Source organism: Scyliorhinus torazame, chromosome 1 (assembly GCF_047496885.1).
Source record: "Scyliorhinus torazame isolate Kashiwa2021f chromosome 1, sScyTor2.1, whole genome shotgun sequence".
Lineage (NCBI taxonomy): Eukaryota > Metazoa > Chordata > Chondrichthyes > Carcharhiniformes > Scyliorhinidae > Scyliorhinus > Scyliorhinus torazame.
In genome coordinates this window covers 140491705-140514864 of record NC_092707.1, presented here as the reverse complement: position 1 = coordinate 140514864, position 23160 = coordinate 140491705, and the positions used below count along the sequence as shown (strand labels likewise).

The window sequence follows — 23160 nt, the reverse complement described above, 5'->3', positions numbered from 1 at the left end:
TCTTTGCATCCCCCCCCTCCTCCTCTCTCTTTGCTTCCCCCCTCCTGTCGTCTTTGCTTCCCTCCCCCCCTCTCTTTGCTTCCCTACCCCCCTCTTTGCTTCCCTCCCCCCTCCGCCTCCTTTTGGCTTCCCTCCTCCTCTCTTTGCTTCCCTCCCCCTCTCTTTGCTTCCATCCCCCCCCTCTCTTTGCTTCCCTCCCCCCTCCTCCTCTCTTTGCTTCCCTCCCCCCTCCTCCTCACTCTTTGCTTCCCTCCCCCCTCCTCTTTGCTTCCCCCCCCCTCTTTGCTTCCCTCCCCCCCCATCTCCTTGCCTCCCACCCCCATCTCTTTGCTTCCCCCCCCATCCCTCCTCTTTGATTCCCCCCACATCCCTCAACTTTGCTTCCCTCCCCACCCCCTCCCCTTTGCTTCCCTGCCCCCCCATCTCCTTGCCTCCCACCCCCATCTCTTTGCTTCCCCCCCCATCCCTCCTCTTTGATTCCCCCCACATCCCTCAACTTTGCTTCCCTCCCCACCCCCTCCCCTTTGCTTCCCTGCCCCCCTCCTCCTCCTCCCCCTTGCTTCCCCGCCCCCCTCCTCCCCCTTGCTTCCCTGCCCCCCTCCTCCTCCCCTTTGCTTCCCTGCCCCCCTCCTCCTCCCCTTTGCTTCCCTGCCCCCCTCCTCCCCCTTGCTTCCCCGCTCTCTTTGGTCCCCCTCCTCCCCGCTCTCTTTGGTCCCCCTCCTCCCCGCTCTCTTTGGTCCCCCTCCTCCCCGCTCTCTTTGGCCCCCCTCCTCCCCGCTCTCTTTGGCCCCCCTCCTCCCCGCTCTCTTTGGCCCCCCTCCTCCCCGCTCTCTTTGGCCCCCCTCCTCCCCGCTCTCTTTGGTCCCCCTCCTCCCTTTGGTCCCCCTCCTCTTCTCTCTCTCTCTCTTTGGTCCCCCTCCTCCTCTCTCTCTCTCTCTTTGGTCCCCCTCCTCCTCTCTCTCTCTTTGGTCCCCCTCCTCCTCTCTCTCTCTCTCTCTCTTTGGTCCCCCTCCTCCTCTCTCTCTCTCTCTCTTTGGTCCCCCTCCTCCTCTCTCTCTCTCTCTTTGGTCCCCCTCCTCCTCTTTCTCTCTCTCTTTGGTCCCCCTCCTCCTCTCTCTCTCTCTCTTTGGTCCCCCTCCTCCTCTCTCTCTCTCTTTGGTCCCCCTCCTCCTCTCTCTCTGGTCCCCCTCCTCCTCTCTCTCTCTTTGATCCCCCTCCTCCTCCTCTCTCTCTCTCTCTTTGGTCCTCCTCCTCTCTCTCTCTCTTTGGTCCCCCTCCTCTCTCTCTCTCTCTTTGGTCCCCCTCCTCTCTCTCTTTGGTCCCCCTCCTCTCTCTCTCTCTTTGGTCCCCCTCCTCCTCTCTCTCTCTCTGGTCCCCCTCCTCCTCTCTCTCTCTCTCTTTGGTCCCCCTCCTCCTCTCTCTCTCTCTCTGGTCCCCCTCCTCCTCCCTCTCTCTCTCTTTGGTCCCCCTCCTACTCCTCTCTCTCTCTCTTTGGTCCCCCTCCTACTCCTCTCTCTTTGGTCCCCCCTTCTCTCTCTCTCTCTCTCTTTGGTCCCCCTCCTCCTCTCTCTCTCTCTTTGGTCCCCCTCCTCCTCTCTCTCTCTCTTTGGTCCCCCTCCTCCTCTCTCTCTCTCTCTTTGGTCCCCCTCCTCCTCTCTCTCTCTTTGGTCCCCCTCCTACTCCTCCCTCTCTCTCTTTGGTCCCCCTCCTACTCCTCTCTCTTTGGTCCCCCCTTCTCTCTCTCTCTCTCTTTGGTCCCCCTCCTCCTCTCTCTCTCTCTTTGGTCCCCCTCCTCCTCTCTCTCTCTCTCTCTTTGGTCCCCCTCCTCCTCTCTCTCTCTTTGGTCCCCCTCCTCCTCTCTCTCTCTCTCTCTTTGGTCCCCCTCCTCCTCTCTCTCTCTTTGGTCCCCCTCCTCCTCTCTCTCTGGTCCCCCTCCTCCTCTCTCTCTCTTTGATCCCCCTCCTCCTCCTCTCTCTCTCTCTTTGGTCCTCCTCCTCTCTCTCTCTCTTTGGTCCTCCTCCTCTCTCTCTCTCTTTGGTCCCCCTCCTCTCTCTCTCTCTCTTTGGTCCCCCTCCTCTCTCTCTTTGGTCCCCCTCCTCTCTCTCTCTCTCTCTTTGGTCCCCCTCCTCCTCTCTCTCTCTCTCTCTTTGGTCCCCCTCCTCCTCTCTCTCTCTTTGGTCCCCCTCCTCCTCTCTCTCTGGTCCCCCTCCTCCTCTCTCTCTCTTTGATCCCCCTCCTCCTCCTCTCTCTCTCTCTTTGGTCCTCCTCCTCTCTCTCTCTCTTTGGTCCTCCTCCTCTCTCTCTCTCTTTGGTCCCCCTCCTCTCTCTCTCTCTCTTTGGTCCCCCTCCTCTCTCTCTTTGGTCCCCCTCCTCTCTCTCTCTCTCTCTTTGGTCCCCCTCCTCCTCTCTCTCTCTCTGGTCCCCCTCCTCCTCTCTCTCTCTCTCTCTTTGGTCCCCCTCCTCCTCTCTCTCTCTCTCTGGTCCCCCTCCTCCTCTCTCTCTCTTTGGTCCCCCTCCTACTCCTCTCTCTCTCTCTTTGGTCCCCCTCCTACTCCTCTCTCTTTGGTCCCCCCTTCTCTCTCTCTTTGGTCCCCCTCCTCCTCTCTCTCTCTCTTTGGTCCCCCTCCTCCTCTCTCTCTCTCTTTGGTCCCCCTCCTCCTCTCTCTCTCTCTTTGGTCCCCCTCCTCCTCTCTCTCTCTCTCTCTCTTTGGTCCCCCTCCTCCTCTCTCTCTCTTTGGTCCCCCTCCTACTCCTCTCTCTCTCTCTTTGGTCCCCCTCCTACTCCTCTCTCTTTGGTCCCCCCTTCTCTCTCTCTCTCTCTCTTTGGTCCCCCTCCTCCTCTCTCTCTCTCTTTGGTCCCCCTCCTCCTCTCTCTCTCTCTTTGGTCCCCCTCCTCCTCTCTCTCTCTCTCTCTTTGGTCCCCCTCCTCCTCTCTCTCTCTCTCTCTTTGGTTCCCCCTTCTCTCTCTCTCTCTCTCTCTTTGGTCCCCCTCCTCCTCTCTCTCTCTCTTTGGTCCCCCTCCTCCTCTCTCTCTCTCTCTCTTTGGTCCCCCTCCTCCTCTCTCTCTCTCTCTCTCTTTGGTTCCCCCTTCTCTCTCTCTCTCTCTCTCTCTTTGGTTCCCCCTTCTCTCTCTCTCTCTCTTTGCTTCCCTCTCTCTGCTTCCCACCACTGTCATTCTGGGACCTCACCCCTGCCTGCCTGTTTGCGTGCACCTGCAGCCTGGCCGGCTCCCTCTCCTGTCGTGGCACTCCATTGGCCGGCAGCGCCTCACTGCTCGGCCGGGCCCTGCGATTGGCAGGCGAGCGGGGTTGCTCGGGGTGACGGTGGGGGTGTGTCCGGTCCGTGCGGGTGGCGCCGGGAAGCCCCGTGCCGCGCCGGGAACGGGATCCATGAGGCGGCCGCGGCCATTTTAGGGACAGCTTCAACCTTGTTTTAAAAAAAACCCCACACACCAATCAACCCATCGGACCGGCCAGGGGGCCAGGGGGGCGGGAAGGGCAGATCGCAGCCGAACTTAGAGCCACACCGCCAGCCAGGAGGAAACGGTAAGGGGAGGCCGGGGTATGCGAGCGGCCCGCGATTTTAAAGGCCGGCCGGAGATGGGAGGGGGTCGCGGTGAAACTGAGCCCGAGGAGCTGCGCAGTTCCGGGGGCGACCAGGCCGCGGGCCAGCACTTTGTCCGGAGGAGGGGAGATTGCAGAGCGTCCGGGGAGTGTTTCTAATTTACGGGGCGACTAAATGCGTCGTTTAAATTAAATACGTATTTGCAAATTATTCTGTATAGACCAGAGACGAATACAAGAGACAAAATGAAAGGTACGGAGAGGCCGCAGCGACACTGAGCTGCTTCCAATGGCAATCCCTACCTCAGCCGTCACTCTTGTTATTTAAAAAATATATATTTATGATCGGGGCAAATACAATCTTGAAATTCCCTGTGCGAATTGACCAGGGAATTCGGGTCAATATTTTGGTCATAATTTGACCCCCCCAAAAAAAATCAGGCCTTTGCTCTTTTGTTAAAATATTTTATTTTAATGCATTGCCCCGGAGGCAGTGGGGTCATTTATGATTTATATTTTGTTTTGTCCACATCGATTTTCTGCTAGCCTTCTCGACAAGGCGTTTGGATAATTTCCCACATGGGCAAAGGAGAAAAGGCGCGATTTTAATTTGTGCACGCACATGTTGTGCTGCACTCCGTGTTATTTGATTTTCAAATTAGTTTTGTATCATGGTAACACATCCAAGAGTGCCTGGGTATCAATGCGGTGCTTCCTCATTGACATTTTCTGTAAAATATGGGGGGGGGGGGATATTGATTAACCCCCCCACCCAAATTTAACCGCGAATGAACTGGGATTCTTAAACTTGCTTTTTAAATCAGGACGGTGCGCCGAGGATTGAATATGTAGCTGCATTTATTTGTTATTGTAATTATTTGCATTGGAGTAGGTTTTTATTTGATGTGGTGACTTGACTGTCGAGGCAACGTGTGTCTTTGCCTCATTGTTTGGGACGATTTTGACGCATGGGTGAACTGGGCATTTTAGTACACGTGGATTAAATAGTTTTGCTCGGCAGAGCGAGCGAGTGGTTTTGTGGTCAGAGAAGCTTTCGGAGACTGGTCTTAAAGGGAGCTTTATACCCACCTGCTTTTGGAATTTCACGAAAGCTTTTGGAATCTGTCGATTATAAATTCGCGGCTGTGCTTTAAAGTGCAAAACCTACCCTTTGTTCGGGGGGAAATATGTTACTTAGTCTAATCATGGTTTCCATCTATCCAGGGTACATTAGAAAGGTATTTTGTGCTGTTAAGCATATAAGAGCTTGCATAATCGATCCTGAGCTTTCCATAGGTGTTAACATTTTAAATTTTTGCTTTTTTTTGATGGGCCATGTACCGACTGTACTTCAGTTAGTTTAGGCACGGGATAAATCTCCCCAAAGACTTTGTACATATAATATACTTTTTCTGTTGCATTGCTGCTGTGAATTTTAAAGGCTGGTTTATCATTTGAAATAATTTGATTTTAACACAATGTTCAGTCTGAACTACCAATTCATATTTAAGTAAAGATTTAATTAGATTCATGTTTTGAATTGTATTGTGTGAATTCCAAGATGCATGTTTTATTTGTGATGGTACAGTTTGTTTTTATTATATTTCGGAAATTGTGCACTTGATACCACAGCTTGAGTAGTAATTTCCATAGTTGAGCTTTCAAATTGGTACAATTTGACATTTTTTAAATAACTAACCATGATCAATCCATATATTTTTGTAAGAAAAATCACTGGAAATCAATTTATTGTTTACCCTACATGCCTACGCCGTCAAAAGGATTAATTGGTCATGATGTGCTTTCAGACATCTTGAAGTTGTGAAAGGCGCTTCACTGATTAAAAAAAATAAAAATAATTTTCTAATAGCTTGTTTTAAAATGGTTACTAGAGGACATAAATCTAAATTTACTGCACATATTTAAATTATCAGGTGAGATCAGTGGTTAATTCATAATAGACCTTCTCATCCGGTTACATCTTGTGTGTGTTGTTTTAATGCATATATGGATTAGTATGTTAACAATCGTGTGCAAATAGAATTCCACACACACTAGTAGTGGACAGGGTGGATAGGAAACAGCTATTCCCCTTAGTTGAAGGGTCAGTTACGAATTTTAGTGTATGAGGGGCATGGACAGGGTGGATAGGGAGCAGCTATTCCCCTTAGTTGAAGTGTCAGTTACGAGGGGACACCAGTTCAAAGTCAGGGGCAGGAGGTTTAGGGGGGATTTGAGGGAAAACGTTTTTGCCCAAAAGGTGGTGATGGTCTGGAATACACTGCCTGGAATAGGAAAGGAATGCTGGGAGGGTGGTAGAGGCGAGTTGCCTCACATCCTTTAAAAAGTAACTGGATGAGCTCTTAACAAGTCATGGGCCAAGTGCTGGCAAATGGGATTGGGTAGGCAGGTCAGGTTTTTCATGTGTCAGTGCAGACTCGATGGGCCGAAGGTAATAGTTCCATTTGGTTGATGCAGCAATACGCTTATTTCCCCACCCAGGTAATCGGTCGGCAAATGATGATGTCATTATACATCTAATTTGTTTGTTGTACATATTTTCTGTGATATATTATGGTAATTCAGGACATTTCTTGGCCCATTACAGCTTTTTTGAAACAGCTATCCAATTTGTCTCCTTATCTTTTTTCCTCCTCCTATTGTTTTGTAAGTTACACATGCACACATCTGTGTCCTAGAGTTATTGACTTAATACTGATATATGTGCCACCTTGGAAAATTTCTCCTCATTTGCTCTATTAAACGCGCTCATAATTTAGAACAGCGCTTAGATCCCTCCTTACTTTTCTTTGCTTTAAGAAGACAATCCCAAGTTCTCCAATCTCCTCATAACTGAAGCCCCTTTTCCCTGATATTGTCATGAATTTCTGCATCCTTTCCAGGGCCTTAGCATTCTTCCTTTATAATATGGCACTTAACATTAACCACAGAACTCTAGCTGAGGGCTAACCATAGTGATTTATAAACCTTTAGTATAACTTTGCTTTTTTTATTCTCTGCGATCCCCAAAGCTTGTCAACTTGTCCTTCCATTTTTGAGAATTCCCTGTTCCTGCATGCCCGCCCTTTCATTTTTTTTTTTTTGGATTCACTCATGGGATGTAGGTTACTCTGGCACGAGCAGCATTCCGTGCCCATCCCTAATACCTTTTTCCCAAAATGCACACTTCACACCTCCAAATTAAATTTAATCTGCCATTTGTCTGCCCATTTCATAAGTTGGAAGTCCTGAAGACGGCCACCACTCTTCTTGCTGTTTGTTACATTTCTAATTTTAAAAATCAAATGCAGATTTTGAAATTGCTCCCCCCCCCTTGCCCACATCTAAAGAAGCAGTGATTTAATATGGCCCCCCTCCCCCCCAACGGGCACCCTGTACATTTGTTATTGTGTACCATTTAGAAGTTATGACATAACATTAGCTACACAACCATTGGCAATCCTCTCCATTTTGACTTTTAAGAACTCATATCAGGTTTTTCAAACAGGGTTGTCTGTAACAAATCTCAGTTGGTGTGATTTATTAATCCATAATTTTCCAAGTGGAAATTAATTTCCCTATGACTGCTGTTAGTTAGATTGGCAAGCTTGTAGTTGCAGGGTTTATCTTTACCCTTCCTTTTTTTTTGAACTTCTGTAACATTTGCAACACTGCAGGACTCTGGCACCACTTCCATTTCCAAGGATTGTTTCCAAGAGATTGTGGCAAGTACCTCTGAAATTTTCTTTTTTTAAGAGATTTTTCCAATTAAGAGGCAATTTAACCCACCTACCCTGCACATGTTTGGGTTGTGGGGGTGAGACCCACAGGGAGAATATGCAAATTCCACACGTACCGTGTGGGGCCGGGATCGAACCTGGGTCTTCGGCGCCGTGGGGCAGCAGTGCTAACCACCGTGCCGCCCCTGAAATTTTCACCCCTACTTTTTTCAACAACTTGGGATTCATTCTCTCTGGTTCGGGTGAAGTTTTTCTTTAACTACTTATCTATTTTTGTCCAATTGTATTTCTCTATCCATCTTCCTTTACTGTGGCATTTGCATTGCCCTCTTTTTGAAGAGGGATTTGGCCTTAAAAAAACAGTTGCAAAGTACTTCAGTCAGTCTGCCTGTGGAAGATGATTTCCCTTTTGGACCCTAATTGGCTCCTCCCTTATTTTGACTATCCTTGTTTGTATTATTTTCCAATATATGTGCCATTCAGAAATAAAGGTTGTGCAAATGCAGTTTGTGTGAAATCTTTTAGCTACGTACAAGGAATACAGTTTCATTTTAAGCTTTGGATAGTTTTTTTTTCTTCTATTCAATAAATAAGCTCTTTGAAATCGAGATGCATTCATTCAGAAATATGCTTGTGCCTTGATTTGGAATGATGTTCAGAGGCGATATAGAACTAAAATTCTGCAGTCCGGGAACTTTGACCTTTATATTAGTGGGTATTCGTTGATATTGTGAATTATTGTCACTAGTTTGTGTTCATCAAAAGTTGGGATCACAGGGGTGATCAGGTTCCTATCCATTATTACGGAAGAGTAAAATAACTGCTCTTGATACAACTTTGCCAAGATAAGACAGTACTGGAAGATGTTCCTCTGTTCCAAGTACCAGCATCAAGCACCATCAGGTCAGACATAGTTCCAATTGGGTATGTAGCATTCAGCTCACTTTCTGCAGATTTGATAAGGTGCCTGACTTCCAAGCTCAGAGGACCCCTACTGAACCAGCGTGACATTTCCATCTCCTACATTAGCCATCTCTGTTACTGAGTGGTGACTAGTGAGCAGTTTTTGTATAATGGAATTCAGTCCATTGGGAAATTCCCAAACCAATTTTGCTTAGGACGCTTTTAGTATAGAAGAAACTTTCATCTTGTTTATCTGGACTAGATTTAAACTGATCCCAGAGGTGACGGAACAGTGTGCTAGCCCACTGTACCACCCCAAGCCTCCGTGTTTAGGTAGCATTTTGCAATTAAGCCTTGTGACAATCTGATATGCAGAGGAAAAAAAAAATGGTCTTAAATAGTATTTTTTTTCATTCCAGCTGTAATTAGAAATGGCTACTGAGGTGAATGGAAATGCAGCGCAGGTGAAGGAGGAGGAAGAACCCATGGATACCTCATCTGCTGTCACCCATTCAGAACACTACCAGGTGCTAATAGATGCTGGTTTGCCACAGAAAGTAGCAGAAAGGCTAGATGATATCTTTCAAACAGGTATATTATGTCCTGACCTGTGGTTTTAGTAGTCCAAAATATTGCTTTAACCTGAAAATGATATGTAACTGGAAAACTCCTGACTTGCTGCTGACAAATTTGAGAGATGGATTTGACACTTGATGCATTTGTTGAATTCAAAAGCAATTCCTGTGTATAATTCTTGCCAGCCTTTGTATTGGTAATGGTAGTGCATTATTTTGTCATTTGTTTATGTTGAGCTTAAAATTAAAATAGTAGAATCATAGAGAGCAGAAGCAATGGCTGACGATGGCCATTGTCTGCTGAATTAATTGTTTGAAACAAGTTCGCTATATCTTCAAGGTGTTTGAAAGTTGTTCACACAAAGCAAAGACAAAACATGAACATGTAGGCAATTGTTGTGAAGAATTTCAATGTATTAGCGTGTTTTTTTAGCTTGATCGTGAAATTATCTTCGTTTAGTGCATTTCCTAATTTTGAACCCTACCTAAACAGCTAATGTCTATATTACTGCATCTAGAACCATAAAATAGTATGTTTTAATGCCAGCTGAAGGCGATAATCATTGGTTTTGATCTGCTTCCAATAATACACTCCTTATTTAACTTGGCATTGCATCAAATACCCAGAGGGGTTAAGTGACTGCTGTATGTCCTACTCGTAATTGTATCACCCTTTCCCCAGAGCTGGATCTAAGTCAGCTGTTATTATTGTTAATTTGATACAGGTATTAAGTGCACAATGATACACAAGGAAAAATTTTAAAACAAAATTACCATAGTTGGTTACCACTGCAGGGACTGTATGTGTTAAATTGTTGTACAGTTTAGGTTTCTAGCTCTTCATTTTAGTGCTTGTTAATAGAAATTTGAAATACAACTAAAATCTAGCAAATTTAAATAAATATCCATTTTAGAGCGTTACTGACAGTGGTCTCGGACTGAATTGGGTGTGTAAGATGGATTCCATTCCTGGATGAGACAGAATATGTAGTTAAATGTAACCAGTTCTTGAGGTACATACGGCATATCAAAGAATGGTTTGTGTGTACATGGTTCAAGTGTGAATTATATCTAATTAGATTTGTATCCTGTTTCATTATACGTGTGCTGAAGGATATTCCTGTATTTTAATAGTATATTAAAATATACCAATGTCTAAAGTAGACATCAGAAGCTCACTCAGAATACAATCTTTGAGCTAGGCACTTCATAGCAGCTTAGGCAGAAGCAGAAAATCCTGTATGTTATTTTTGTTTTCTTTTTGTCCCTGGTTCCTAATGTTAACTTGAAGGTAGTTGCACAAGTGGTGGAAGTAGATCATGAAATTGGTACACTTTGAGTTGATGTATATTTAAAAATTACTTGACCATTATTATCTAACATTTAAGCTTCAAATTTTGTTTGCAGGGTTAGTATCTTATGCTGATCTTGATGAGAGAGCCATTGATGCCCTCCGAGAGTTCAATGAAGAAGGAGCACTGTCCGTATTGCAACAGTTTAAGGAAAGTGACCTATCACACGTGCAGGTAAAATATAGCAGCAATACAAGTTTGCACTGCTGATATGTTGTACCAATAAGGGATGAAATTAAAAGGATAATTGCTATTGGTTTTGCTTTAGTTTCCTATAGTTGGAGAGAAGATACAAAACATCAAAAGGAAAATCCATAGTGTTAAATAAATAGAGACTATGCAGACAAAAGGGTAGAATGAAACAAAAGCCTGCAGTTCATAACATTTGATGTCATGAAACAAAATTTTCAGTTAACAAAATTATGCTTTCATCCAACTATGGTTCAATTTCATGCTATTGGTTCAATCTTTCCTTTCAGAATAAAAGTGCCTTTCTGTGTGGCGTCATGAAGACCTATAGACAGCGGGAGAAACAAGGTAGCAAAGTACAAGATGCTACAAAGGGTCCAGATGAGTCAAAAATTAAGGTATAGGCACATTTCGAAAATTCAGATGCTTGATTCTGCTAGCCATGGTAGGGGATAATTTTAAACGGATAGAATTATCAACAAAGTACCAAAATATCTGTTTTAATTAATTAAAGCATTATATTAGTGTTTGTATTTTTGGATCCCATATTTAACATAGAAATGGCACCCTGGTTTGGGAATTGACTATACGCTCAATTTGGTAGTTGACTGGCATCAGCACAGATTTCCTTTTTTAAATTTTGCATCAGCTTGTTAAGAACACGGAGGACACTTTTTAAAGCTCCTGAGTCTTTGTATGAAGGCATTTTCACCTCTAGATTTTGCTTATAATTTCAGTTAAGTAAAATGGCATTTCACACATGTAAAGGCAGTTCTTCATCATGTGTTCAATATATGATCCAATACATATAACAGTACACTCCCCAGTTCTTCAGTATACTTACTAAAATCTGACTAACAAGGCCTTACTTTGAATGTGTGCTTAGAGTTTCCTGGTGGACAGCAGTTCTTCTGTCATGTAAACAGTTCAGAGAAGGTTTACTAAACTAGTATCTGGAATGGTGGGTTGCCTTGAGAGGAAAGGTTAGACAGGCTAGGAATGTATATGCTGGAGTTTAGAAGAGTTAAGAGATAAATTAATGGAAATATATTAGATCCTGAGGGGTCTAGTCAGGGTGGATGTGGGGAGGATGCTTCCTCTTGTGAGATAATTTAGAACTTGAGGTCACTATTTAAAAATATAGGGTGGTCCACTTAAAACTGAGATGAGGTGAATTCTTTTCTGAGAGGGTTTAGTCTTTGGAACTCTTTCTCAGAAGGTTGTGGAAGCAGAGACCTTGAATATTTTTAAGGCAAAGATGGATAGGTTTGTGGTAAGCAAGGGGGTGATGGGTTACTGGGGATAGGAGGGATGCAGATTTGAGGTTACTATCAGGTCAACTGTGGTCTTCTTCAATATGGAGATATTTAAAGTCCTCTGGGATAATGTAAACCTACCTGGATTCAGGACACAGCTGAGGCATAGAAATGTAGGTGCTTGAGATAAATCAAACCCATTATTTCCTTTAAAAGAAATGCATTGGAGAGTAATCGGTTCAATTGCTCAGTTGGTTTGACTAACTGTATGTATGCTTGTTTTGTAAAGCATATAGGGTAAGAATCTTAATGCTAATCACATTTTTTTTAATGTATTAAATTCACCATGAATTGTTAATGGATAATTTAGGCACTGTTGGAACGGACTGGCTACACTTTGGATGTAACTACAGGGCAAAGGAAGTATGGTGGTCCTCCTCCTGACAGTGTGCATTCAGGTCCACAGCCTGGAATCGGAACAGAGGTCAGTAGTGTATAATGATGAGCTATTAGTCCAATAAACTATTGAATTGGTTCAATGATATTCAAGATGTGTTGCAATATAGAACATGAGGATTTCCAGATAGTTCTCCGACCTGTTGCTGAAGGGAAGTGGGTATTTCCTAGTTTCAGAGTTTGAAAAGAGAATACGTATGCAAATAATTCATGAATGTGAAATGAGTATGTAATGTTTTGAAGGGTTAGAATTTGTTAATCTGACAGTAATTCATTGTCTCCAATCTCTTGTGTACTTTACTGTGGCACAATTCTTATGCCAGAAATAAGTTTACTTTACAAAACTATTTGAATATCAGCATGAATTCAGGATATAAATAATTTAAAGATTTGCGTGAATAGGACATTTGAATTAACAGGAGTAAACCTTGTGCCTCATGGCCAGTTTGTATTATTGCGATGTTGTTGAGGGAATCTTATTAGTCAAGATGCCGACAGATGGCTTTTAGTCTAGCATCTCCTGCAAAAGATGACATATCTGAATCTAGCACTCGTTCAGTGTCCACTTAGTCTAGATTCTATGCGCAAATCATGGAATGAGGATTTAATGGACACATTTGTGACTGATAAGAATGCTGCCATTTGATCAAATGAGAGTGTTTCTGCGTGCATACCGGATGAGGACAGGAAAGGTCACTTTTGGAATACGTACTTTGTGAAATAGAATGTTAAATACTCGCTATCTCTTTTTTAAAAAACTTAAGAGTACCCAATTCTATTTATTTCCCAATTAAGGGGCAATTTTAGAATGACTAGTTCACCTACCCTGCACATCTTTTTGGGTTGTGAGGGTGAGACCCACGCAGACACGGGGAGAATGTGCAAACTCCACACGGACAGTGGGCCAGGATTGAACCCGCGTCCACGGCGCCATGAGGCAGCAGTGCTAACCACTGCGCCACTGTGCTGCTCCCGAATGTTTGCTATCTCAATGTGGCCATGAAACATGACTTCTGCATATCAGCATAAATTCTTCAGAACTAGGAGCAGGAGTAAGCCATTTGGCCCATTAAGCCTGCTCTGCTAATCGATTAGATCATGCCTGATTTAATTGTGGTGTTAACTCCACTTCGTGCAGGTTCCCCATAACCGTTAATTCCCTTGTTAGTCAACAATCTATCTGCCCGGAATACATTCAATGACCCAGCCTGCACTGCTCTTTGGAGAAGAGAATTCCAAATACTCATGACCTCTGGAAAGAAGAAACTCCACTTCATCTACAACTTAAATGGGAGATGCATAATTTTAAACCTCTTCCTTCTGATATTTTTTCATTGTCAAATTTCACCAACTGCCCAATAATTTTTAAATTCTTTCATGGAACATAGGCATTTTTATTGCCCATGCCTAATTGCTCTTGAGAAGGTGATAGTGAGCTGCCTTCTTCAACTACTGCAGTCCATTTGGTGTAGCTATATTTATATTTCCATTACGGAGGGAGATAAATTAAATGGCAATTTAATTTCAAACCGTGTTATCTTCAGATTAGTCTTAAAATTTAATAAGCGGAAATACTTTTTTTCCTTCTTGCATGGCATGTGGGCGTGGCTAAGTCGGTCTTATTAAAACAGTCGATGATAGTTTCATGGTCACCATCACCGAGACTTCCTTTCTATTCCAGATTTATGGATTCACCGCCATACTTGGATTCAAACCCATGTCCCCAGGGCCTCAGCCTAGGCCTGTGGATTACTAGTTCAGTAACATTGCCACCACACCACCATCTCCCCCATCAATTAGCTAGCTTATAAGGATGTTTGAAGTAGAGTTAACTTATACATAAGCCAATGTTTGGTGAAGGACAGAAATCTGAATTTGAACATTTCAAATTTTTCTGAAAACATTAAAAAAAAAATAATAATTTAGAGTACTCAATTATTTTTTTCCAATTAAGGGCAATTTAGCGTGGCCAATCCATTACTGTGCCGATCTTATGGGTTGTGGGGGTGAGACTTGGGGAGAATGTGCAAACTCCACACCAGACAGTGACCCGAGGCCGGGATCAAACCGGGTCCACTGCTCCACTGTGCTGCCCTTTAAATTTTTCTGAAAACATGACATGTACAACACAGCCAATGTTCCGTAGGTTAAATATCTGAAAATGCATGCTAATATTGTGTGTTGCAATCGGTTCCCTGTTGGCATGTATAACTGACTTTTGTCATCTAAAAGGCCCTTGCATAAATCAAAGCCCGAATTCCTGACAGATGGAGAATATTGAAACAAGAGAAAAGGGAAGGCAAAATATTTGGACATGCACGTTTCGACTGCTACCTGGCAGAATAATTGTTATTGACTGCTTTTTGCTGCTGCTATTTAAGGTTTTCACTGTACCTTGAATAATTACAATGTGTTAAATTGTTAACATGTTAGCTGTTTTCCATACCTGAAGACGACTAACTGACCCAGAAAACATCCCTAATGTTGATGATTCATGATCTTGATATACATGTAATTTTACAGCAGAGGGGTCGTCTATTTGACCCAGCTAGTCATTGCCAATGTTTACGGCCCACATAAGCCTCTTGCATGTTATTCATCTAATTACATAGAACGATACAGCGCAGTACAGGCCCTTCGGCCCAACCTACACTATGCCATTATCATCCATATGCTTATCCAATAAACTTTTAGATGCCCTCAATGTTGGCGAGTTCACTACTGTTGCAGGCAGGGCATTCCACGGCTTCACCACTCTTTGCGTAAAGAACCTACCTCTGACCTCTGTCCTATATCTATCTGTCAACATAACCCTCAGTTCCTTTCTCACTTGAATACTGATCTAGCTTCCCCTTAAATACACCTATGCTATTATTTCTACATTGATGAAGCAAAGAACTGTTTTAATCCGGGTTTAGTTATTTATCGACCTTGCAGTATGTTTGTTATTCCTTGAGCCAAAATATACTCTGGTGTGGCATGGCAATATTTTCTTCCATTGTATTTACAATTTGATTGCTTTGATACTTTAGGTATTCGTTGGGAAGATACCCAGGGATTTGTATGAAAATGAACTTGTTCCCTTGTTTGAAAAAGCTGGTTCTATCTGGGATCTGCGACTAATGATGGATCCTCTGTCTGGTCAGAACCGTGGCTATGCTTTTGTGACTTTCTGCAACAAGGATGCAGCACAAGAGGCTGTCAAACTGGTGAGAATCATTTTGTGTTATTGCTATCGTTCCAAAACATGAACTTAAAAACATGAACATTTTTGTCTAGACTGCAAATTCTTTTCAAGCAATCTTTCCTACAGAGTGATGCAGTAAAGCTGTTGAGTTTCGATTGAAAAACCGCAGTGCTTGATGTATCTGGGTTAGAAAGAACCACTCCACAAAATTTAACACCAGTTGAACCTCTGTATCTCTTTTATAGTGTGACAACTATGAAATCCGTCCTGGTAAGCACATTGGAGTTTGCATTTCTGTGGCCAACAATAGACTGTTTGTTGGCTCTATTCCAAAGAACAAGACCAAGGAAAACATAATGGAAGAATTCAGCAAAGTCACAGGTTAGGACTAAGTTCATCCAGATGACAGAAAATGATTTAATCCTCTTTATTAAAAAAATGGTTTTATTTCTTGAGTGCAACTTGGGATTGGGTAGAACTTGTGCCTCTCCATTGTTAGCCACCACTCTGTTTCTTGATTTATTCTCCGAATAACTGCTGTTGACATTTTCTTCACAAAACAGTGACATTTTGTGAACAAAATAAGCATTGCACTTCATTTTACTTTTGGAGTTTCCTACCCCCCCACCAGTGCCCATCCGCCAATTATTCACTGCTTCAATGCATTGCTGAGTGTGTGCTGCACTGCCAGAGGTTGCCTTTTGGAAACATTAAAACTTGTCTCTTGACAGCTCCCTTGGGTAAGTGGCAATGAAACCATGGCAGTATTTTGAAGAATATTAGAGGGCTTTCCCTGGTGACCTGGCCGATATTGATTCCTCAACCAACATCACCATACATTCTGGGGATTACCGTTAACCAGAAACTGAACTAGATCAGCAATATAAATACTCTAGTTTCGGAGTAGGTTAGAGACTGGGAATTCTGAGACCAGTAACTCATCACCAGTTCCCCAAAGCCTGTCCACCACCTACAAGGCATATGGATATGATGGATACTCTCCACTTGCCTGGCTCCAACAATATTCTTAAGATCAACACCACCCGGGACCCATCCACCTTCTTAATCATTTACTACTTCTGACACACAGTGGCAGACATGTGGCTTGTATGCATGATGCACTGCAGTAACTCCCCAAAGATCCTCAGTGGCACCTTCTAAACCCTGTTCGACGTAGGAGCAGAATTAAGCCATTCGATGGGATCATGGCTGATGTGCTATAACCCTGAACTCCATTTTATCGCTTTATCCCCATAACCATGAACATATCTGTTACTCTGCAATCTAGAAATACAAGGATAGCAGACTTCTGGGATCGCCACCAAGGTCCTCTCCAAGCCACATCATCCTGACTTAGAACTATAATGCCATTCTTTCGCTGTCGCTGGGTCAAAATCCTGAAATGCACTTCCTAACTGCATTGTGAGTTTATCTACACCACATGGTTCAAGAATTGGCCCACCACCACCTTGAGGGCTGTTGGGGATGGGCACAAATGCTGCCCTAACCAGCAACACTCATGTCCCATGAAGGAATTTAAAAAATAAATTGGTCATTACTGTTGTTGGGAATTTGATGTACACAGATTTGCTGACATAATTTTTATGTTACAACAGTGACTATACTAAATTATCTTCTTGACTGTAAAGTGCTTTGGAAGGTTCTAAAGACTGTGGAAGGTGCAACATAAATGCAAGTTTTTTCTTCACATAGTCGTTTAGAAGGAGGGAGGGTAGGCCTTAGTAAAGGAAGATATGAGAACAATAGTGCGAAAGGATCTTGGTTCAGATGATCAGTAAGCCGAAAGAATACGGGTGGGGATTAAGAATAAAAAGGGTCAGAAAGTACTGGTGGGTGTAGTTCACAAGCCCCCTTACAAGCAGTTGATATTTTATGCCGGGACAATTGAAGTACAAGAATAAGGAAGTTTAAAAATAAATAAAATTTAGAGTGCCCAATTCTTTTTTTTCCCCAATTAAGGGGCAATTTAGTGTGGCCAATTCACCCTGCACCTCTTTGGGTTGTGGGGGTGAGACCCACGCAGACACAGAGAATGTGCAAAGTCCACATGGACAGTGACCCGGGGCTGGGATCATCCTCGGTGCCGTGATGCAGCAGTGCTAACCACTGCGCCACCGTGCCGCCTCTGGACATTTTGATTTTGAATTCTGTTTTTTAAAAAATTCTGTGCAGCAAGGAATGTTTGTAGTGGGACATGGAAGATTAAGTGTTTTTGGGCACTTAATGATCCAGCTGGGCAAGTATGGCTGCTATGCATGCCATGTTGAATAATTTTCTATACCAGTCATCCAGTGCCAAGTGAATTTAGTTCAGTTTGTGCTATACATTGATTGGCCAAATGTATTTCACTTCCGGTTGCTCACAAATTACGATGAATATCACTGAAACGTGTATTTCCCCCAGGTGTAAAAGGCATGTCTCAATTCTGCCCCAATCCCCACGTCTAAATTGTGAACTGGTAATTAGCTGCTACACCTTATTTCACTTGACCTTGAGGAAAAGATTAAAATGTTAGTATTGTGCAAAGTATATTAAGCACATGTGAAGATGCATTATCAAATGGAGAATGTACACTGTTTAACAATTTTTGATCAATTTAGTAAGACTAATCACAACATTAATTTTCTCGTTGTAACCCTGACTAATTCTGCTTAAACCCATAATTGTTTGTAATTGAATTTATTAATTATTCCTTTGCTTCTTATCATGTCAGACCAGTGCATAGATGATCTTGGAGAGCAGGCTGATTATAGATATCGCCAAATGGTGCTTGAATGCACTTGCCATCCTGAATAAAAAGACAAATGGTTGTCTGATTTGCTACTTTTTGGGCCCACAACTAACTGCCTCCTAAGCACTGTTGAAAAGTTCAATTTCAGAATCTTTTGGGCAGTCTATTTTGTGCAGTCATGTTGCACCTTACTGGTTGGATGAATAAAGTGAAGAAATTGATATATTTCAAAGAAATAGCCTGAATAAGACTTTAAGGGTCATTATTTGTGGTCACTTCAAAGACATCATTAAACAATCGCTAGTTTTAACTGTTATGTGATTTTTTTGCTTGTGTGATTGTTTGAAGTGTTGTGCCCACTTCATGATAAACTGGGACATATTGCAGATGCGACGGAATAAACAAATGATAGATTCTGTTGTTGGTTCGCACAAATTTGTTCTGTCAACTCAATTTTTCTTCTCTTGCAGAGGGTCTTACTGATGTTATCCTCTATCATCAGCCGGATGATAAGAAGAAAAACAGAGGATTCTGTTTCCTAGAATTTGAGGATCACAAATCTGCTGCTCAGGCCAGACGAAGATTAATGAGTGGCAAAGTCAAAGTCTGGGGCAACGTAGTCACTGTGGAATGGGCAGACCCCGTAGAGGAGCCAGATCCTGAGGTTATGGCAAAGGTAATACATCTAGTAGCAAGAAGAAAATTGTCTTGAGTGGGTGTAATGCTGCCTTTGACACCTTTGCATATTTATACAGGGTGTCAATTGCCCCAGGATTTGTTTTTATGGTAGATAAAACATGGAGCTTATGTACATCTTGTGCTTTTGTACTACATAAAATGACAATGGAGAGATGGCTTCCTTTGATATGGATAAACTTGATGTGCTATTTAATTTGGGCATTGTGAACCATGAGTGTGTTGCACTGACATCCATTACCAAGCTGTGTGAGTGCATGATTTAACAATGGAATTTTTAAAAAGCAATTGTGTACTACTGTGCAAAGTAAACTGCAAATGTCATCTTTAGATGGCACTGAAGCTTTTAAAGATCAAACTTGTAGTTCTATCACTTATCTGCACTTTTCCAATGTCTTCCCCACCATTCCAGCATTGTTAATAATGTCACATTTATTTATTTAACTCTTATTTGCCACTAGGGGGTTACCAATATATTACCGGATAGTTTTGCCATTTGTCCAGTAATGTGTTCCAGCATTTGGAGTTAAACTCCTGTTTGGCATTTGAAAATGTTTTAAATTTATTTTCCTACTCTAGGTCAAAGTGCTGTTTGTAAGAAACTTGGCCAGCTCTGTAACAGAAGAAATACTAGAAAAGACGTTCAGTCAGTTTGGAAAACTGGAACGGGTGAAAAAGCTGAAAGACTATGCTTTTGTTCATTTTGAAGACCGAGATGCAGCAGTCAAGGTTTGTGCCAGTTGAGTTGATCTATTTCAGCTGATAGCTTAACTACATACTTCAGAGTGGTACCAAGTACCACATTTGTAGAGATTGCCATAGAGTTTGTAAATTTAGTGATGAATGACAGTTTTGCACCACCAATTTATTGAGAAAGATAAAGTCAGTCAAATAAATTATCATTGTAATGTACAGGACAACTAACAAAGTTCAAACTTAATATGGACCATTGTTTTGTTCACCTCCTTGATGTTGATGTCACTTGTCAGTGAATGATAATGCCACGTTCTTCATTTAATTTTCCCTTCTGCAAACCACAACTAGTGGATTACTGTACTTGCTCCTTGCAATTTAAAACAAATTCTTAACTGATTGCAGTGCGATTGCACAGAATATACAGAAAAACAAGCCATTTGACCCAGTTAATCCATCCTGGCATCTGTTCTCTCAAGTCTCTTGTATCTTTCCTCATCTAAATCTATCATCGTAATGCTGCATTCCTTCCTCCTCATATACCTGCCTTGCCTCCCTTTAAATGCATCTATACTAACTGATAGTGAGTTCTATATCCCCCACCTCTCTTTAAATATCACCAATCAAAGGATGTTTGTGAATGGGGTTGGTTGATATGTAGGATCTAGCTGGATAGTCTAAGATGAATCAAATGGTGCCTCTCGTTTGTCTTGCAATTATGGTTTTTGTTTTGTCTTGCATAGGCAATGGATCAAATGAATGGAAGAGAAATTGAAGGTGAAAGCATTGAAATAGTTCTTGCAAAACCACCTGACAAGAAAAAGAAGGAACGTCAGGCACAAAGACAGGCAACACGAACTCAAGTGTAAGTTGCTTCATATCAAGAAACAATGCAACTAATGAATGGTTCTTGGAATATTTTATATCTAACAAAATTTTCTTTTCTAGGTATGAAGACTATTATTATTACCCCCCACCCCGTATGCCACCTCCAATCAGAGGCAGAGTCCGTGGAAATAGAGGTGGTAGTTATGGCTATCCCCCAGATTATTATGGCTATGAAGATTACTATGATGATTACTATGGTTATGATTATCATGATTATCGTGGTGGATATGAAGATCCATACTACGGTTATGATGACGGATACCCAGTCCAGAGAGGAAGAGGTGGAAGGGGCGGTAGAGGTGCAATTCCCCCTCCCAGAGGTCGTGGTGTGCCACCACCCCGAGGAAGGGCAGGATATCCTCAACGTGGAGCACCAATGGGACCTCCAAGAGGTGCTAGGGGTGGTAGAGGAGGCCCACAGCCGCCACAAAGAGGACGTGGAGCCCGTGGTGGCAGGGGTAACCGTGGTGGTAACGTTGGAGGAAAGCGAAAAGCTGATGGGTACAACCAGCCAGATTCCAAGCGACGCCAAACCAACAACCAACAGAACTGGGGCTCCCAACCCATCGCTCAGCAGCCTCTGCAGCAAGGTGGTGATTATTCTGGTAACTATGGTTACAATAATGACAACCAGGAGTTTTATCAGGATACTTATGGGCAGCAATGGAAATAAACAAATTGGGGTTTCAGTGAGATTGTTGAGACCCGATTGGCTAAACTCTGCAACCTTCAAATCTGATTGGCTTAACTCTACATCCTTCAGTACAGATTGGCTGCCACTTGCATTTTGCTGACATCAAGAATCACTATTGTATATACCAGATTTTTTTTCATAAATGCACTTGGACATTTCTGGCTTACATTTTCCCTTAACGATTCTTTGGGGGAAAGATGCTTTTTATTTTGTTTTTAAGCTACTTTTTTTTAGCAGTTTGAAAGGAAACCTTGGACTTTGCTTTCAGATGTTGGGCACAATTTTCAATCATGATTTTGCAGAATTGACTGGTATTGGACAGTTTCACTGGTTTATGGCTTTGGGATTAGACTGCCATTGGAGTATGCTGTATATAAGTAAATGCTAGTGTTTTGTCTTAGTAGTTTTAAGATGAGCTTGCAGTTTAAAACCATTTTTAAGTTTTCTTGTACTGAAAGTAACATTTAACTGTGTGTTTTGCATTTGTAGAGTAGGTAAATTGTGTTTTTAAAAAAAAAAAAAATGTTAGCTTCACACCTTTAAGAATCTGCCCTACAAAATTTGGTTTGGCTTAATCGTACAAGCCGTGGTGTTGTTCATTGATGTGATTGTATTTACAATTTATTGTTCATGTCAAATTTCAATAAAACTTAAAACTATATTATCCAAAAATTCATGATTCAAATTCAATTGTGTCCTAAAAATTTGATTGATTAGGAATGTGGTTACCTTCAAACCAACGGCTTTCCCCCCAAAACAAACTGCTTATGTGAGTGATCAAATGAATAGTTTGACTTTTTGTATAACCTTGTTTCTCAATGAAGAAAGAGGGATTGAAAGTGTAAAGTTTGTGGAAGATAAAGTCTTCATTGATTGTGCAGTTTGAAATAAGTATGATTAATAGTTTTCAAAACTATTATGAAGCATGTTTTTAAGCTTCTGCACATTTAATCTGTTTGCAAATAGTGACGTAAACTATTGTTGGTACACTTGGCAATTGGAGAATTTATGATGTACTTAGCCACTTGATGGATGCTAATGATCTAATGATGGGTGTCTTGCATGGATGGCTAGATCACCATCTCTGACACCTTTCACTGGGATCAATAGGATTTTTAAACATGTGTTTTGTATTGCTGTTAGGAGCTGATGACCTCAATGGCAAATACTCCTGAAGCTACTGTATCCAACTATGTTAGATTCGTTTAATGGGATTTGAAATAATGATCAGTGCCATCACCATTGATTACTTGATTAAGATAGCTGAACCACAAGCTTCACCATCAGTTTGTGGTGGGTTAGCTGAGTGTGGCCATGAAGGCAGTCAAATTGCCACAGTTGGCCTGAACTACCCTGTGTTAGGGAGATGGGACACACATCCTGCTCTTGACTGTTACACAGCACTTAACTGGAAGTGTTTGTGCAGCATATCCAGATTTGGTCATTCTATCCCAGGCTGTTGAATTGCTTCCCAAAACTGACCAGCTGGGCAAGAATAACGAATGCTTTAATGACTAAGGGATCCAATGCTATATTCCAGGAAAAAGTTGTTAAGGAGGGGAGTGGTTTAGGAGGTTGGGGTGGGGGTAGAAACTGGCAGAGATAAAAAGTCACTGACAAAGTCACCGTCCATGATCTTTTAAATTCAGTTACGCAATTAACTTTGTATACGTATTTTCCATTCATCTCTACACTTAAACAAATATCCCCAAAAATCAAATCAGCTTTCTTTAAAACAAGATAAATTATGGTGTACTTTAAACAAAAACAATTTAGATTGTTCTATACAGTTTCCAAAGTACAAATTGACAGCATAAAATGCCTTCAAATATAATGAGTGAGAAATGAATGGACATTATTGCATATATTCCTGTATAAGGCTAGAAATTGAGAGATAACAGAAAATGCATTTATGGTTCTACTGACCAGATTGTGTGGCTGGAAGCTTTGTTAACAGTTGTCATATCTGATGGACATGGACATTTGAAGGTGGGGTGGGCCCTTTTCCATATTGATATACAGTAATTTCTTTTTCAAATTTAGAGTATACATTTTTTTTACCAATTAAGGGGCAATTTTGTGTGGCCAATCCACCTAACCTGCACATCTTTGGGTTGTGGGGGTGAAACCCTTGTGGACACGGGGAGAATGTGCAAACTCCACGGAGACGGGGCCGGGATCGAACCCGGGTCCTCAACGCCTTAGGCAATAGTGCT

The 23160-nt window shown here is 42.5% G+C and overlaps 1 protein-coding gene across 3 annotated transcripts; it reads left to right on the top strand.

The window, feature by feature from the left end:
• Window positions 1-3353: 3353 nt before the first annotated feature.
• On the top strand, window positions 3354-21616 carry LOC140413580 (heterogeneous nuclear ribonucleoprotein R). Of its 3 annotated transcripts, none has more exons than XM_072500913.1 (11): window positions 3354-3545; window positions 8626-8797; window positions 10189-10307; window positions 10613-10720; window positions 11949-12062; window positions 15067-15243; window positions 15467-15602; window positions 18444-18649; window positions 19249-19398; window positions 20106-20227; window positions 20311-21616. In XM_072500913.1, exons 2-11 carry the CDS (start codon window positions 8638-8640, stop codon window positions 20921-20923), a joined length of 1905 nt encoding a protein of 634 aa, XP_072357014.1. In that variant the 5' UTR covers window positions 3354-3545; window positions 8626-8637; the 3' UTR covers window positions 20924-21616. The 3 variants fall into 3 exon arrangements, with proteins under 3 accessions (XP_072357014.1, XP_072357017.1, XP_072357016.1); XM_072500915.1 differs by lacking the exon at window positions 3354-3545 and adding an exon at window positions 3797-3816; XM_072500916.1 differs by lacking the exon at window positions 8626-8797 and having other exon boundaries at window positions 3355-3545.
• The last annotated feature ends 1544 nt before the right edge of the window (window positions 21617-23160 follow it).

Bases quoted from the DNA above. Each gene is read 5' to 3' on its own strand.
- LOC140413580 (XM_072500913.1), top strand. From the start codon at position 8,638: ATGGCTACTGAGGTGAATGGAAATGCAGCGCAGGTGAAGGAGGAGGAA. The intron at 10,721-11,948 runs GTATAGGCACAT...TGGATAATTTAG, and splicing joins CAGATGAGTCAAAAATTAAG to GCACTGTTGGAACGGACTGG. The intron at 12,063-15,066 runs GTCAGTAGTGTA...TTGATACTTTAG, and splicing joins AGCCTGGAATCGGAACAGAG to GTATTCGTTGGGAAGATACC.